Genomic DNA, 18,590 nt, shown 5'->3' with positions numbered 1-18,590 from the left:
ACTGATTTCTGATCATCCCCCGCAACTTTCTTCCAAAACATTTTCCTATGGTTTGAATGTTTGTTCCCTCCCAAACTCATGTTGAAATTTAATCCCAATGCAACAGTATAGGGAGGTGGGGCCTAGTGAGAGGTGATTAGGTCCTAAGGGCTCCACCCTCGTAGGTGGATTGATGCTGTTTCAATAGGAGTGGGTTAGCCATTGCAAGTAGGCTTGTTATCATGGAGGGCTCCTCTTGCTCTCTTGGCCTCTCACCAGTGATCTCCAGCTGTGTTCTACCTTCTACCATGGATGACATGTTCTTAGACTTCTCAGCCTCCAGAACTGTGAGCCAAATAGACTCCTATTGTTTATACATCACCCTGTCTCAGGTATTTTGATAGAGCAACACAAAACACACTACGATTCCTTTCAGGCAATATGGAGTCAAAGGCAGAACCACATACCAAAGTCTGAGAAATGTGAAGTCAGCTCCTGGACATGAAAATTACTAGTTGTGTGACCTTGAGCAAGTTACTTCTCTTCTCTAACATGTGACTTCCAAACCAGAAAAATAGGAGTATCAATTCTACTCTCTGATGTGTGAAGAAACATTCCACACATCATTAGCTAGAGGCCATGGCACCCATCCAAACAGAGGCCTTTAGCTAATGATTTAATGGATTTAATGGTGGTCATTCTCTTCTGCAGAAAAGAACCCACATGAAGCAAACCCAGAATGAGCCAGGTAAGCCTGGTTTTCAGTCTCCTAAGACCTTCTGCCACTTCTCTCAAGGGAACACATAACTCTGGTCTTCATTCCAGTTTGGGAAGAGCAACTGGCTAAGACCTTTTTTAAGCCCTCTTTCTGGATAAGGATTGTTAACCTGTGCTCCCTTAATAACTCATCAGCTGAGATCTCTGGAGGTGAGGATAATGGTTTTTCTTTCTTTAATCACTGTACCTCAGAGCCCAAGATAGCAACCAGACATCAGGTGACTCCAAAAATTAAAAATAAAAATATTTTGAATTAGATGCTGGTTGAAGACACAGACAAATCCCAAGAAAATAAATATGGACCTACATTACTTAGCTCCAAAGGGGTAAAATGCTATTGATCTCAGGCCAAATAGGCTGTCAAGGAGGCATTCACAGGGAAACACTGAAGGTATTGGCTGTGGATATTTGTAGTGGGTTTGGTAGGCTGCTGCTCTCTTTAGGAAATAAATCATTAGTGTGCATCCTGTCATCGTAATTCAGCCTGACCATATGTCACTCTCTGTGTTTGGGTTTTTAGCCTGAAGTCCATCTACTCTAGCTCTGTGACCTGAGAAAGAAACTTTCTCTCCCTAGGTCTCAGTTTCCTTACTTTGAGAATAAAGTTTCTGGATAAGCCACATCTGCAGTTCCCAGTCTGTCTGAGAATGGTTCTCTTTGGCAAAACCTCATTCAGCATTCATTCATTCATCTTGCAAATAAATAGTTCACAGTTATCTACTAGGTATCTGAGCTTAAACTAGGCATTAGGGGCACATTGGTGAGGAAAGGTGGAAACCCTCCCTGCCCCAACAATCTTGAGAACATAGTGTAGTCAAAGACTTGCATAAATAAGTAGCAAGTAGCAGATATGTTAAGTGCTCTGAAGGGGTAGTTAACACAGTATAGTGAAAATGTTCAGCAGGAAAGACACGTCTAGTCTGTGAGAACCAGCCAATTAGGTATGGGAAGGTGGGAGATCAGCGTGGGCAGAGCAAACAGCTGGTGCAGAGACTGGCAGTAGGAGCGCATAAAGAAGCTTTCACCTGTGTACCATGGGGGTCACCTGAATGTACCGTGGTGGACACTGATTGAGGTGCAGATGAAAGGAGATGAATCCTAGTGGGCCCAGCACCTAATCTCCTTCAGTTGTGGAGATACTTATTCCCAGAAAATGATTCTTCTTTCAAAATGCCACTTGTATTTTGAAAACCCTGCATTAGCCCACGAGGTATTCATGTCTGCCTTCTCTACGTGTGGGGCTTTAGAGAGAAAGGGAAAGAAATTGGAATTGTGTTCTATTCTTATAGAACTCCCCACACATGTTTGCTCTTCTTAATTTGCATGAAGTGGTAGAAAACGCTTAGGAGATTTAAATGTGGTGTTATAAAGCGGGTACATAAGGCAGACCCGAGTATGCACAAGAGAGGATTGGATATAAATGAGTGAGTGGATTCTGTTCTGGAAACTTCTTCAGATATCTGTTTGAGTCAAAAAACTGTTAATAGGGCTGGGGTGTGGCTCAGTGGTAGAATGCTCGCCTGGCATGCAGGAGGCACTGGGTTGGATCCTCAGCACCACGTAAATGTAAAGTAAAGATATTGTGTTCACCTAAAACTAAAAAATAAATATTAAAAAAAAACCCTGTTAACAGCATTACTTTAAAATTTTATTTCTTTTTTTGCCTGGTGAAAAACTTTTAGAAAAATAAGTAAAAAGAAGATAAAAATAACACGTGGAAAACCTTTGGCTGCTCTCAGCTCTAGGCTTCCTGAGGAGTTTGAAAGACAGAGAGTCTAACAACGACCACAAAAGGCCCTAATGATTCTCTGAGTTTAATACTTCCATCCTATTTCCCTCGTTATCTAAGTGGCTGGCATATTTTTAGATAAGACACAACCAAAGGCTTTATTGAGAATACAACAATGTAAAATAATGATGGCAAGAAAGCTCCAAATGAGATGGATGAGATATTTTTTTTCCTTTCCTTGTTTCGCATGGACAAAAAGCATTTACCTGTGTCAGCAGAGTGATGGAAAAAATATGCATCTAGATATAAAAAACAGCCTTTTTAAGAGGACATGCTGTTCATAATATTTTTTTTTTTCCTACAGGTTGGTCTAATAAGGTATAAAGAACATAATCTCTCATTCTAATTAACTTGGTGTCGTGATGGTATAAAAACAGCATAGGTAGAAATTCATCCTTCAGCTCTCCTAGGAGGATGCTGATGCTCTGGTAAGTTCCCCATGACATCAGACTCTGGGTCTGGTAAGAATAGACTTTTGGGGTATAGGAAGAAGAGAAAGACAGGGGCACAGCCTCAGAGTGTGGACCTCATCTCTCTTAACCAAATGAAAATGACTTTCAACTGTTTTAGTCATTGGGGAATGATGAGCAAGAAACTTTCATCTCCAGGGATCCAGAATTAAAATATCCATAGTTTGCAGAAATATTTTGGTCTTCCTGGCTCCTATCATGTCAGCTCTAGCCCATTTGGGATGTTGGGACCCAAAGTCAAATTTTAACACTGGTACCTTTCCTTCTCTTTCTGCTGCTCACTAACACCTGATCTTTAGGCAAATTTCTCTATCTCACGTGAGTGTGCTCCAGTGTGCAGGAGCTCCAGGCCTGGCCTTCTTCCAACTGTCCACCCACCAAACACTCCCAAGCCGCAGACAGTCAGGGTACCTAGAATGTCCAAGCTGGCACCGCTCTCCAGCCGGTGTTTCCGGTACAGGTTTTTTAGGACCTTGGCACTGCCGAAGCGCTTGAAGCGGCTCTTCACATTATTGTAGAACCATTCCAGAGACTGAGTCCTCAGAAGTCTGGGGAAACAGAGAATTAGAATTATTAAGTGGTGAATTGTAAAAATTGCTACAATGCCGCACGGCCCCTTGCATTAGGAAGTAGTGTTTATTTTTTGCTTTAGTTTCTTAGCCCCTTGAATCTGGGCTGCTTTATCCCTTGGTCTGATCATATAGAGTGGCAGAAGTGATGCTGAATCCTTCTCTTGCTGCTCCTGGGAATCCTATAATCTTATGTGAAGAGAAGCCCAAGCTGGTCTGCTGTGAGATGCCATGAGATATACTAGGCGGCTCAATTATTCCTCTTGTCCCAGCCAATAGCCAGCCAATCCCCCGAAAGGTGAATGAAGCCATTGACTAGAGATGCCTGAGACGAGGGACCCTAGGTGAGACCCTCCATCCAAGTCCATCCCATGAACAAGCCAATAAATGCTTGCTATTTTACTGTTTTGAGTTGGTTCATTACACAGAAAAGCTAACGGATCCATCTACTTGATGGCAGCTTTATACTTGACACTTTCATTGCATTAAAAGTTTTAATCCAGCCTGGGAAAATAAAAAACATAAGTGAAATAGCAAAGTTCCCCAGCCTCAACCCCAATCAATGAAGCACTGAGGGGAAACCATTTCTTGGTTAGCACTGCAATGGTGAGTATGAAACATTTTGACAAGATTCTTCTCTTTTATGCAGATAAGAACATACTTCTAAATTCCTCCATTTTAAGGAAAGCTTTTGTTGTTATTTTTTCTTATTATGAATGTAATGACAAACCCTCATTTTAGGAAATTCAGAAAAATGAAACGAAATATAAAGGATTTCAGTTCAATAGAAGTACAATCACACATTTAGCAGCACTCTTTTCTTTCCCAAACTCCAGAGAAATGCAGAAGATGTTGAAGGGGAAAGAAACCTATAAAAAGTATGGGGAGTGAGGGCAGAATCAGAGATTTTGACAAATTCCTGGAAATTTGGAGTGAGTGAGAGTGTACAGGTACCAGAGAAGGCCATCCTTCAACATAGAAAGAAGAACTCAACTCTTTGGATGGTCCAGTTTTGAGTGGGGTGATTTAGAGAGCAGGACAAAAATATAGCATTCAGAAAAGGGTGTTTAATGGTTATGTAGACAACAGTGAGGTCTCTTGGCTCCTCCATTTTTCTCAAATGGGTATTTGGTCCAAGGATGATTTGTCTTAGGCCATAAATAGAAAGCAGTTTTCTGTAGAAATTGCACAATCTACTGGAGAAGGGTTAGGACTCCAATATGGAGGTTAACATCACACAGGTTCCCCATCAATAACATGGAGATGATGGCCTCATAAGGCTGTTTTGACAACTAAAAGACATAACAGAAGCATTAAGGTACCTAGCATTAAAAAGGGCTCGATAATTTCTTATAATGACTTTACAAAGACGAGTCTCTTCCTTATACATGTGTAAACTGAGATTAGTGCCTTGCCCCAGGGAGCCAGCACTTGTGCAGGGATTTAAAAAATGGAAACTCTTAGCTGTCTTAGTGGTGCACACCTGTAATTCCAGGTACTTGGGAGGCTGAGGCAAGAAGATCACAAATTCAAGGCCAGACCCAGCAACTTAGTAAGACCCTATCTCAAAATAAAGATAAAAAAGGGCAGGGAGTGTAGTAGTTCATTGGTAGAGTACTTGGTTAGCATGTGCAAGGCCCTGGGTGTGGTCCCCATCATTAGCACATACATATACAAACTGGGAACTCTCAACCATGCACACGTGGTACCCATAGGCACCCAGTGTAAACAGGGACAGGCTCCAGTTTATTTTCTGTAGCATTTCAACTTGTTACAAAAAACATCTGTCGTTTTGATTAAAAACTCCAAAAGTTATTTTCAGAATTTAGAATAATATAGCAGAAAAAAAAGAAAATGCAGAAAAGCATTTTAAAATCATAACCTCTGGGGATGAGATTTATTTGAGCTTTACTAGCACCAAGGAAATGCAGGAAAGAAAGTTTCAGCCTGGCTGTCTCCTCATAACTGCCCCCTGAGCAGGTGGCCACAGCAAGGACATGCTGGAGGGTACCCTCTGTCGCTGGAGGGGTTTACACTGGTATTGGGGGACAGTTGTCGCTTTCCCCCAAACCAATTCTTCTGACACGAAGGACATTTCTTTTTCCTATAGGATCCTCCCTCCTCTCTCTCCAACTTGGTCTTTGTGGTGGAAGGGTCTTCTCACCCGCTCAGAGTCAGGGTTTGTCCTTTTGCTGCACTGGCTCTATGCAGAAGGGAAGATTAGAGATGCTGGGATCATCTTTCCCATCACTTTGAAATAGTCATGGTTTTCTGAATAAAAGTTAGGACCTGAATTTGAGATGCCCAACACATGCCCTGGTGAGTATTTCTGAACAAAAGCAGATCTGACACTGGAAAAGGACAGGATGTAGGTATGAGCCAACAAATTCTGAACCACCCCCTAACCCCCACCTTTTTTTTTTTCACCTGAACATTTTGAGTTGGGTTTCTAGTATTTGCAACCAAGAGTCCTAATACTGAGTTCTAAGTTCCAGATACACCTAAAAGATTACGATTGGATCATCAGACAAGTTCTCCATTCACTGTTTACAAACACTCCGGGCCATTCAGAAGCGTTTCGGCGAACTCTAAAATAGAATGGCCCAGCTTGCTCAAGACTCAAAGAGGAACCAGGGTACCACCCGGGGACTTCAGGAAAGTAAAGGACAACATGGAGCCCTCTGTCTTAGACTTGTTCTTGAAGGGCCAAACTGCTGCTTCTCAGCCTTAATAAGCAACAGGTGAGGTGGCTTAGGAAGGGTGGGAGGTAAAAGAATTTCAGTGACAACTTTCCAACTGGAACTGCCTGCTTATTTTTTCAAAGATTCCAAGTGACCCCTGAGGATGATTCTGCAAACTTTGTGTAGTCTCACAAACTGAAGCATGATCATTTCTTTAAAGACTAAACATTTAAAAATTCCTGAAAATATTTTAAACATTAAAAAAAAATGTGTGCAGAGGTGAACACCTGTAATCCCAATGACTCCAGAGTCTTGAGGTAGGAAGATTACAAGTTTGAGGCCAGCCTTGGCAATTTAGTAAAAACTTGACTCTAAATAAATAAATAGATAGATAGATAGATAGATAGATAGATAGATAGGGCTGGGGTTGTAGCTCAGTGGTAGAGTGCCCCTCGGTTAAAAAAAGGAAAAATCAACAGCGAAAATTTATCAATCACTACATAGGTGGAATTGATTACTTTTAGTCTTTGGGCCTGAAGTGTCCTCATCTGCAAAATGGGATATTAACTTATAGGGGTCGAGAAATAAACACTAAGTCAAGAGTGTCCAGAGGGAGACCAGAGCTCTAGTGCCTACTAGAGCCATTGAATCTGAGTGTGAGTGAGAACATCTTTTTAGCATGGTCTTTGGACACCTGTCCTGTGCCAAATACCTCAAATGGGTGGTTGGTTCTCAGTATGGGGTACATGTCCCCACAGGAGACATAGCATAATCTTTTGGCTGGAGAATTTTTTCTTGAACTTACATGTTTTTGGAAATTCTGATAAAACCTCCTTATGGACTCCCTCTGCCTCTACCTTACTCCATTCCTATGGAGATTAAGTATAATGAAAGATATTTCTGATGAGGCAGAAAACAAGACAGAAAAAATGCAAATGATGAGAATACACATCTGACACAGATGTGTGACCAGACCTGTCATCTGAGAGCTCAAATAATTGTCAGGGCAATAAGAAAGTGCCCTGGAAGTCAGAGGCTGGGGGACACTCATCTTACTATTGAAAGTTTCCCTGAAGAATGGAGCAAGAGTGACAGTTCCAGGACAGGCTGGTGAGCCCTGGGAAAGCACAGCATTGTGGATAAAGGTGAGCTTCTGGCCCAGAGAGAATGGAGTTCAAATTCTGGCTCTCTTGCTTTCCCAAAGTGTCATGTCAGGCAAGTTAATCCAGCCCTGAGTGCCTTGTTCCCCAGCAAAATGGAAATAACAACTGTGACTCCTCTACCAGTCGTGGAGGGTTAGTGACAGAATGTGAAGCATGTAGCAGACTTTCTTCATAAAACCACCATTCAATGTGAAATATGTGTTATCAGTAATATCATTCACTAATGGCACAAGTTCTGATTCCAGCTCTGCCACCTGTTAGCTGTGATTTGGGGAAAGTCTCTTAACCTCTGTGCTCTGTTTCCTCACCTGCAAAACAAGGGATGATAAAGGCACGATGGGGTTTGGTGAGCCGGAGTCCATGGAAAGTGCTCAGTCCTGAAAGTAACTACTAGGTCCACCAACCTCAAGAGTGCTTTCAAGGAGGAAGTTCATGCTGATGGGGGGAGGGTCAGGTGTCCTACTGTGAGTGTGGCTAAGGAAGTGGGGAGACCAGAAAGCTGGAGTTTGGGTGGGCAGGTGAGGCTCCCTTTTCCTGCTGTGGACAAACAGTAGGAGTAGGTATGCGTACCTACTTATCTCCCTTTCACAGATCCAGCAGCCTTCTGGTCCCCAAGTAGTTCATTAACTTTCATTATGGGGATTTGTACTCTGTGAAGTTTGCACAGGTGTACCTGTCCTAATGGTCCAGAAATGCCATCCTGGGACTCTCCCCAGAGAAGCACTTGCATGTGTCCCTAAGACTGTTCACTAAGGCATTGCCTGTGTAGAAAAAGATGCCAACAACCATGGTTCATTCATTCTCTGTTCATCTACTTACTTGCTCATTCGTCAAATATATACTGGGCACCCACCATAAGCCAGGTGCTGATGTGAACACGGTACAGTGGATGAGGCTCCCAGTCTCAGGGTTTACTCACTAGTGCAAGGGGTAGGAGGTTAAGTGGAAAAGAAAAAAAGATTCATTCTACATCAGGGGGAGTAATTGCCATAAGAAGAATGCAGTGGGATCGGAGAAGAGACCGGGTGGGGAAGGAGTGCTATTCCATGCAGGGTGGTCAGGGAAGTGCTCTCTGGTAAGGCGTTTTTTGAAAAGAGATAAGATGGGGTGAGTCAAGTGGAATTGGGGGCAAGCGCCCTCTAGGTGCAGGAGTGGGAAGTGCAAAGGCTCTGGGGGCCTGCGTGTGCTCTGCATGTCTGAGGGACAAGGAGGTCACTGTGGCTGGACTGAAGTGAGAGGCACAGAATCCCTCCATCAGACAATGGTGAAATAAACCGGGATTATTCACTTTGTTAAGGGATCACACAGCAGTATTAAGTGAAGAAGCCCAATCTATCTTTTTTAATATGTCTAACCTTAAAAGGAACCCGTCAGCACGCTAGGTACAGCACTATGCCATTAGTGAAAATGAAAAATATCATACAGGGCAATTTTAGACATGTTTTTGTCAGACGTAAGTTGTAAAACCAAATAACATGCCTAGGAACAATACACCCCGTTTCAGGAAGGAAAGGAAATGGAGTCAGAGAAGAGCTCACAATGGAGCTTTAATGATATCAATAATGTTTCATCTCCTGGACATGAGTTCTGGTGGTGCTAGGGGTTGGAACTTAAATGTCTCCCCAAGGCTCAGGTGTGGAAGGCTTGGCCTCCAGTGCAGCAGAGTTCAGAGGTGGGGCTTTGGGAGGTGTGGTTAGATAATGTGGGCTCTGACCTCATGGGTGGATTCATGCATTTATGGACTCATGGCTTAATGGGTTTGGGGACAAGGGCTTTGTTATAAAAGCAAGCTCTCTATTTCCTCACCAGCATGATGTGAGCAGTTTTTCTGTGCCACTTGGTCCTCACCACAGACCTGGATAAAAGAGTCAAGTGACCATGGACTGACACTTCTGAAACTGTGAGTCAAAATAAATCTTTCCTCTTTATAAGCTGATGATCTCAGGTATTGCATCTCAGTGATACAAAGCTGACTAATGCAGGTGGGTTCAGGAGAGTCATCAAATCTGCATGATTGGTTCCTGGGTGTCTTTATAGTTCATCAGGAATTCTGAGAACGTCTGAAACATTCTAGAACACAAACAAAACCCAACAAAACCCCAAACTCATATCCTCTCTATTTTTCTCTTTCTTATCCTAAAGCCTCCAACTTGTCACCTCTTCTCCAAGCACAAATCTTTATTGGAACATTTCACAGTGATGTTTTAATTAATTATTTAGGGATCTGTCTGTGCTGCCAAGTTAAGCCTCTATCAAGAGAAGGGCCCGTAGTTGGCTCAGAGCATTCTTCAGATACACTGCAAGGTTTGTGCCTATCACACTATGCCTCCTAAGATGATCTCTGTAAAGGCAACAAGATTATATGTATATTTTTTGCAAACATAAAACATAACCACCTTTTCAGCTCTTATCTTCTTTGTCTTCCCAGGAGGGCTCTTAATCTGCAAGTAGATGAATTCTTATTCTCATGGTTGATTCAACAGACACGAATTTCCTTAAAACTGCCTCCTGCCTTCCTGCGGCTGCTGTTTTTCTTACAGACTGTCTTCTTCCCTCAATTCCATTACTCTAGGCACCACACAGTGAAGCCTTCTGCCTTCTTCCCAGCAATGGATTCCGTGTGGGGTCCCCAGTGATCTCTGACCACACATCTGTCTGTCACATTTTTGGTTAATTCTCAGCAGGAACCACTGGTCCATCGGTTACCGTGAGGATATCCAGGGCTGTGCGAGAGCTTTGTCAAAGGCAAATGCTAGAAGACTCTGGGGAAGGAGAGCTGTGCTGGCACTGGGGACACTTTCTGCATTGCCCTGGTGCACTGTGGGGATAGGCAAAGATTCTGTACCAGCCCTGGAGAGAGCCTGTTGGTGGGGCAACCCTCTGGGCAGCAGTGTCCATGCAAAAGTAAAAGACTGGGCAGCCTCCATGGGCCTTCTGAAGGGAAGATTCACTGAGCAGTCAAATCCCTGAGGGGACCCAAAGTTCCTGCATGGTCCAGCTCAGGGGCCTGGCCCAGGGGAATATATAAATGTGGCTATACACTTGCCATTGCCATAGCTCTCGGGCTCATTAACCATAACAGTCCAACCCCTGAGGTATTGAAATGTGACAGTATGACATTTTAGGTGAGTAGGGAGAAGGGCTGGGAACAGAAGCATCAGTCAGAGCCGTGTGCCCAGCTGCACAGCTTCGAGGCTCATCAGCTGGCTGCGCAGCATCATGGGGAGGGGAGAACATCTGCTTGAGAACTTGGATGGCAACTGGGACAGGCTTGGCGTACAGTTCTCTTCTGCAGCTAAATTCTAACCAAGGTTTTAAAAAAAAATCAGGCTCCTTTTTGGCAGCTGTAAATCCTCTAAAGACTTCCCCCACCCCCTCTGCTTTATCTTGGCATCTGGTGTCACCAAGTCTTCGTGAATTCCCAGCTCAGGTACAGCATTTAGAGGAAAACTGATGATTGTGTAAACATTAAGTAAATTGATTTCTTAAAACATAATATAAACCCATTTTGGAATCATTTCGTGATCACTTGACTGAGCTCTTAACAGGGTCTTTTCTGCCAGAACAGAGTGTATTGCTGAGTCTGGAACTCAGGAGGGCCTCCTGGGAGTCATTAGGAGACCAAGAGAAGTTCAGGTATTTTTTTTAAATTAGGGATATTAAATGTTCAACTTCTCTAGCAATTAGAGAAATGCAAATCAAAACTACTCTAAGATTTCATCTCATTCCAGTAAGAATGGCAATTATCAAGAATACAAGCAATATTAAGTGTTGGCGAGGATGTGGGGAAAAAGGGACACACACATACCTTGCTGATGGGACTGCAAATTGGTACAATCATTCAGGAAACCAATATGGAGATTCCTTAAAAACCTTGAAATGGAACCACCACTTGACCTGGCTATCACACTCCTTGGTCTTTACCCAAAGGACTTAAAATCAGCATACTATAGTGACACAGTCTCATCAATGCTTATAGCAACTCAATTCACAAAAGCTAAGCTGTGGAACCCACCTAGATGCCCTTCAACAGATGAATGGATAAAGAAACTGTGGTATATACACACAATGGAATATTACTCAGCATTAAATAAAATTATGACATTTGCAGGTAAATGGTCCATCCATCTTCAACTCCATGTTGAAGAATATTATGCTAGGGTGAGTAAGCCAATCCCCCAAATCTAAAGGCTGAATGTTCTCTCTGATAAGTGGATGTTGATCTATAATGGGGGGAGGGGGCAAGGGAAGTATGAAGGAACTTTGATTGGGCAAAGGTGGGGGAGGGGAGGGGATGGGGCATGGAGGCAGGAAAGATGGTGGAATGAGATGGACATCATTACCCTAGGTACATGTGTGGCTGCACATATGGCGCAACTCTATGTGCTCCATTTGTGTACAATGCAAACCCGCAGTGTGTCAGGAAGACCTATAGCCTCAGGGAGAAGCAGGGTGGAGCCCGCCCTCCTTGTAGGTTGCGTATGATGTACGGAGAGTCACTTACTTTCTTGGAAGATGTTTTTAAACTCAGGGCTTTTAAAAAAATTTTTTTTTAGTTGTAGATGGACACAATATCTTTATTTTTATTTGTTTATTTTTATATGGTGTTGAGGATCGAATCCAGGGCCTCATGCATTCAAGGCAAGTGCTCTACCACTGAGCTACAACCCCAGCCCTAAATTCAGTTTTTAAAAACAGTGTTTACAGAAAGACAAATATCACATGTTTTCACTCAGTAAGTCAGCCTGTAAAAGAATGAAACAGCAGTCACTAGAGACGAGGAAGGGTAGGGGAAACCAATCCCAGAAGGCACAGAGTGAGAGGATCACTCCTGGTTCCTCTTTAGCATAGTAGGTAACGATTGGGCAAAACAACTTGAGGCACATTTCAAAATGACTAGAAAAGAAGAGTAAGAAATGTCCCACATGTAAAAATGATTAATGATTGAAGAGATGGAAAGGGCTATTACCCTGACTGGATTACTACACATTGTATACTTATATTGAATTACCATGATGTACCTCATGTAAAGATGTCACAATTTTAAAAAAGTTAAAAACAATGCAAAACAAAAAGCATGGTGTTTATAAAATTTCAGGCTGTGAAATTAAAGACAATGTCACAAAGCACCTATTATGATGCTGGTAGGGGGACAGGTCACCAGAAATACAGTAAAAAAAAAATCCACAAAATATAAAGATAAATCTTGATGAGAGTTGGCAAAGAATATAAAAGTGAGAATTCTAACACTACCAAGCATTGCCTGTGTGGATTTTAAATTCAGGAGAGTTCACTATACCCTGTCAGTAGAAAACATTGACCAAAATTCCATGCATCTGTATTTTTTAGGTATGGGTGGGTGGGAAGAGTTTGGAATTCTTCAAAATGGCAATTCTTCACATTTTCAGAAATAGTTTCCAGGGTTATAAGGACCATCCATCTTTGTAGAATTTGGTTCAATTCAGGCCCATTTTTTGGACCATTTCACTGTGTTGAATCCAGGGTAAGGTGCTGGGAGCAAGACCAATTGCTGTTTCAAGCATCTCCCAGCATAACAGGGAAATAATGCCTCCAGGCTGGGTGAGTGATGGGTGATAGTTGCGAGACTCACTGGAATAGGGAATACAGGGACAGGGTCAGGCTTGGAGCGAAGGTGTAAAGTTTAATCAGGAGACCTGAATTTGGGATGCCAGCACATCCCCTGGTGGGCATTTGGACATAACAATATGGATATATATTCTTAGAATGAAAGAAATCTGGAATAAAAATACAGAGATGGGAGTCCTTGGTGTGCAGACAATATTAAACCCAAATACGGGTGTACAGGAAGTATGAATCACGTTATTTCTATTTTACTCAGGACAGTGGGAACACACAATTCACTGACTTAACCAGAAGCAAATCTGGGAACAGACTGTAGACCTCATTCTTGGGTCAGGGCCTTGATGTCTGGTCAGGTTGTTTTCCTTCCCCACGTTCTTATCTCAAATCAGGACTTTTGCTTCAAAGTTTAAGCAAACAGAAATCTTCATGAACCAAACCATCAGAAGGACATCTAAAATCACTGTATTGCTTCTTTAAAAAAAAAAAAAAAGCAAAAACCCTACTTAGCATCATACTACAAAAAAATCATCACTTGAATACGCTTATTGTGTAAGCAGCTTTCTAATTTCTTTTTCTATGACACAACTAAATCTGTAAACATGATGTAGTCTCATTAGAAAGCAGACTGGAATCACATAACTCAGTTTAAGGACAGCACTGAAATTGGAATCACATTAAAGCTTCATCTAGGACCATCAGACTGATTTTGGCTCATTAGACTAAAACAATACAGTAGTGAGAAGGAAGGAACTGCCCACACACAAAAAAATCCTCTCAGACCGTGGCTGCCAGTGATGAAGGGGTGTGTGTTAAATCCCCCATTCCAGCGTGTAGGGAACTGTGCAGACAGAGCTTAGGACATGTAGATACCATTATGCACAGTGTGGTCTTTGGCCAGCAGGGGGCGCTACCCGGAAGCTTGATAAAAAAGCACAAGCAGCCCTCCACACACTTTCTCAGACCTCTCAGAATCTACATATTAAGATTCTTATGGCCATCAGAGCTTGATAAGCACTGGCTCAGTGATGTTATCTGAGGTGTCATGATTTTTTTCTTTTAAATTTAGAGAGCAAGAGAGAAAGAACGAATAGCTAATTTACCTCATTCTCATTTATTTCTAAGGTAAAAGAACTAGACTGGCTAATAAATAGATTGAAGAGGAACAAAATTGTTAAGATGGTACTTATTCTCAAATTCAGGTGCAACAGTTACAAGAAAATAAAATACAGAACTACTGATGATGTGGATTCAAATTGTTATATACAGCAAGGTTCACCAAGTATTCTGCAACTACCTAAATTGACAGCGATGTAGCTAAACTAATGTTATTCTGTAGGTAAAAATTAAGAATAGCAGCAATTAAAATCCATGAGCAATTCAAGAAGGCCTTGATGGCACATGGGTAATGAAGTAGAAATAAGTAGAGATTGAAGTCTGCAGACTTGTGACACATTTGCCTACAAGGCAAGAAAGGAACAATTTTGGGGAAATCGGTTTGCAGCCTAAAACCCCAGAACAGAGGCTAGATATTAGACTGTACTTAGTACCTATGTAAACTACAGGTGAGTTACCAACAATTTCTTTACCTACAAAATGGAGATACTAATGTTTATTTGGCCAAAATTTTTTTTTTAAATTTGCTCTTTTTAGAGTTATACATGATTGTAGAGTTTATTTTGACATATTATATATACATGGAGTATAACTTGTTCTAATTAGGATTCCATTCTTGTGATTGTATATGATTTGGAGTTTCACTGGTTGTGTATTCATATATGAACATAGGAAAATTATGTATGGATCATTCTATTGTCTTTTCTGCTCCCATTTCTCCTCCTTTCCTTTCATTTTCCTTTGTCTAATCCACTCAACTTCTATTCTGGCCAAGTTTTGAGGCCTCATTGACCTAATGTGCTTGAATATAGCTAGCACTAAGAAAATAGTAGTTATTCAATCTCAGGAGAAAAAAAATACTAAAATTCAAGTCTCATTATAGGAAAGGCTTTTTCTTTTAAAGAAGTCAAGGAAAGATTTGCTCTTCTCTTGTACAGATGCCTCTAGGGTCAGTTGTGAAGACTTTGGTTTATTCATTAGGGCAGAGATTTGAAATCAATTTGGGACTCAGGTGTTTGTTACTTGTCCTCTGCGAGCAGGGCTTCGTAGGAACAGGTTTCCCTCAATGTCATTGTGTGTTCTCGCTCCTGCCAGCAAAGGCCTGGAGGAGCCCAGAACTCTCCAGCAGGGTCTGTCACCTGCTGATGGCAGTCACCCAGCTGACGTCTGAGCACTGAGGAAAGGCCCCAGGGATGGCCTTGCTACCAGAATCATTCAAGCCCACTTTACTTAGTGAGGCTTAACTCTCAGGAATTTTTATATCTAAGTGCTCCTTAGACACAGTGTCCTTGAAGGAAACTCAGGTCATGGTGACCCAATTTCCCCCCAAATGAAACAAAAACTCCAACAACACCATGATCTTTTCTTTCTCCTCAAATCTGAACCTAGGCAAATCATTTAACTTTGCAGATATTTTGGTTCCTGAGATACAAATAGATATGATAAATATTTCATCAGGCCTTTGTAAAGACTAAAGAGAAGGACATTTCCATTTAACCCTATACTATACGAGAATCACTCAGCACAGTGCGTCACCCAGGGTGACTTTTCAGATCATGTATTTTATTTCATTAACATTAGTGTGTCCAAAGCCCTCTGTCACTCTTTTTTAGAAGGATATGGATGTAACCAGCAAACGAATGGTAAAAATAGCCTTGGTAGGAAACGAACATTTCATTATTACACTTCATTTTTTTTTTAAATTAAATTTGTTCTAATTAGTCATACGTAACAGTAGAATGCATTTTGACATATTGTACACAAAGGGAGCACAACTTCTCCTTCCTCTGGCTGAACATGGTGCAGTCATGCTGGTAGTGTGCTTTAGGTAGTGATATTACACTTCATCTAAACTAAAAAGACTAAAGAGTTAGACTTCTGGGTCAAGGCTTTTTTGTCGTCGTCGTTGTTGTTGTTATTGTTTTCTTTTCAGTACCAGGGATTGAACCCAGGGATGCTTAAACACTAAGTCATATCCAGCCCCTTTAATTTTTTTATTTAAAGACAAGGTCTCACTAAGTTGCTTAGGGCCTCGCTAAGTTGCTGAGGCCGGCTTTGAACTTGTGATTATCCTGCCTCAGCCTCTCGAGCTGCTGGGATTACAGGTGTGCAGCACCACGCCCAGCTGGGTCAAGGTGTTTCTTAACCTTGATTAGTTATTAATCTCTAGTGTGAATCTGGGTCTCTTGGAGGGTGGGTTAAGACCAATGTGCCCATGTATTCTGATTCAGCAAGAGTGAGCAGGGGCCTGGGGATTTGCATTTTGAACACCTCCCAGGTGAGTTGATGCTGCTGGTCCTGGAAACCGTGGAAGTCAAGGACAGACTTGGCCTGTCCTGGTGAGCCCCTGAGAAGACATTACTGATTCAGGGCTGTGGGGAAAACAACAGACTGTCATTCAGGTGTTTGGAAAATAAGAATCCCGCAGCCCTGACAGCAGGAAAGGCCCTCGAGCACTGAGTCACAGCAATCAGTTTTGAAAAGTCAAGAGACACTGAAAAGTCTAGATGGAAAAGAACAGCCCCTCATGCTGGGACCCCTCCGTGTGTCGCCGGGAATCTGCAGACAGACCTGGCTAGGGGGCTGCAAGTGTCATGTTCAGTGGATACGTGACAATTTCCATTAGCTTGAAAGATCTTGCAGAGGCTACCAAGCTGGATTTGACAAATGGCAAGGAGGAGGGACAGGCAGGAAGAGAACTGAGGGGATGTCTCTGCGGTTTAGCCACAGCTGCTCCCGGGTTCTCCATGTACTACTTCTCTGCTCTTTAGGGCAATTAGAGGGAGAGAGGTGGGGAAACTGAGGCTGAGGGTGGTGCATGTTACCCAGGTCCCACAGCTAGTAAGTGGCAGGGCCAGCTGTGTGTCCAAGACTGGCCTCGACGTGCCCACATCTTCACTAAATCATATCAGCTGTTGGTATAATGTCATCATATACCTGCACTCCCTAAATGCCAGGCCAGCTTCTAAACCTTATTTAATTAACCTACTAATCCTCACAACAACCCCCTGGGCCTTGTTATTAATCCCCATTTCACAGAAGAGGAAGCAGAAGTTCCCTGACCTGCTGAAAATATATGACTGGTCGGAGGCAGAGCCAGGATCTGTGTGCTGCTGTTGGGCTCCAGAGCCTAGGCCCATCACCCCCTCCACTGCCCCTTCTGTGTAAGGTGTTGGACAGAGAAAGACAGTTAGTCAGGCAGAGGAGTGTGGCTTGTCCAGATTTATAAAGGAGATGACGATGCAGCTGCTGAAGGTTGCTAGCAGGCACCGCAGCCAGGCCCCAGAGGGCCAGTCGAGCTGGGGGTCTTGTGTACAGATTCTAGCTGCCCTGCTCCCCAGCCATTCATAGCTATAAAAGTTAAAAGATGCTAAATCACAGAAATTACTCAAAAAGGGCTTTTAATGTAGGATCCTAGCCCAAGTGCATCTGGGATTTGAGTGCATCCGTGGCTGGAAATTGGAGCAGAATTCTGTATGCTTCACAGTCAAGCTGTAAAGGAAATAAGTATCCTTCCGTTGAGACAGGCAGACTGTAGATGCTGCAAATCTCTTCCTACCTCTCCCTTTAAGAGATGGGATCTAAATTCTTTATCAGCTTTCAGCCGGCCTTGGTGTCTTGCTTGTCCACTAGATTATAGCAGGAGTGACATGACACTCTGATTGAGCTAAGCCATAAGAAGTCTTGTGCTTCCATTCCAGAATGCCTGGAGCACTCTATCTGGAAGCTCTGGGTACCAGGGAGTTCTCCCAGTGGCCCAGACCAACCCAGTTCTCCCTCCTTCCTCAGTTGCTGTCAGGAATAACTGTAGGATGTTTTGGGAATACAACATCCTGCATTAGGGAGGAATTGGCCAGAATGGCCTGGGCTCAGGTCCCCTACCAGAAACAGGGTGTTCTTCAAGAATGAAGCCCAGCAAGTCATGACACTTCAGTGAGGGCTGCTTTTCAGGGTCCTTCTGGTGTCAGTAAGTGAAGTATGCACAGACACTACAAAGCCACAGTATAGCCAAAGTGGCATGGTACTGGCATAAAAACTACCACACAGATCAATGGAAAAAGAACAGAGAACCTGGAAATAAATCCAAACATCCCCTATAACCACTGGCTTTTGACAAAGGCACCAAAAACATACACTGGAGGAAAAAACCAGTCACTTCAATAAATAGTACTGGGAAAATTGGATACCCATATGTAGAAGACTGAAACTGGACCCCTATCTCTCATCATGTAAAAACAAAAAAGCAAAAACCAAAAAAAAAAAAAATCCTAAAAATGATCTAAAGATAATACCTGACATAATAAAACTACTAGAAGAAAACAGAGGAAACACTTTAAGACATTGATATAGAAAATTCTTTTTTGGATAAGACCCCAAAAGCACAGGCAACGAAGGCAAGAATTAGATAAGTTAGGATAATATCAAACTAAGATGCTTTTGCACAG

The 18,590-nt window shown here is 42.5% G+C and overlaps 1 protein-coding gene across 5 annotated transcripts in view; it reads right to left on the bottom strand.

Moving 5' to 3' along the window:
* The window catches only part of Myrip (myosin VIIA and Rab interacting protein), a 323,355-nt gene that overhangs the window by 79,291 nt on the left and 225,474 nt on the right, over positions 1 to 18,590 (bottom strand). For all 5 annotated transcript variants that reach the window (XM_046437173.2, XM_046437170.2, XM_046437171.2 and 2 more), the window contains one exon: positions 3,427 to 3,563. In XM_046437173.2, the coding sequence (XP_046293129.1) occupies positions 3,427 to 3,563 (137 nt within the window). The remainder of the gene's footprint in view (positions 1 to 3,426; positions 3,564 to 18,590) is intronic.

The sequence above is a fragment of the Marmota monax genome, unplaced genomic scaffold, assembly GCF_021218885.2.
Source record: "Marmota monax isolate L192 unplaced genomic scaffold, Marmota_monax_Labrador192_F-V1.1 WCK01_AAM20220418_F8-fsc00021, whole genome shotgun sequence".
NCBI classification, from domain to species: domain Eukaryota; kingdom Metazoa; phylum Chordata; class Mammalia; order Rodentia; family Sciuridae; genus Marmota; species Marmota monax.
This window is presented reverse-complemented; position numbering and strand designations above follow the sequence as displayed.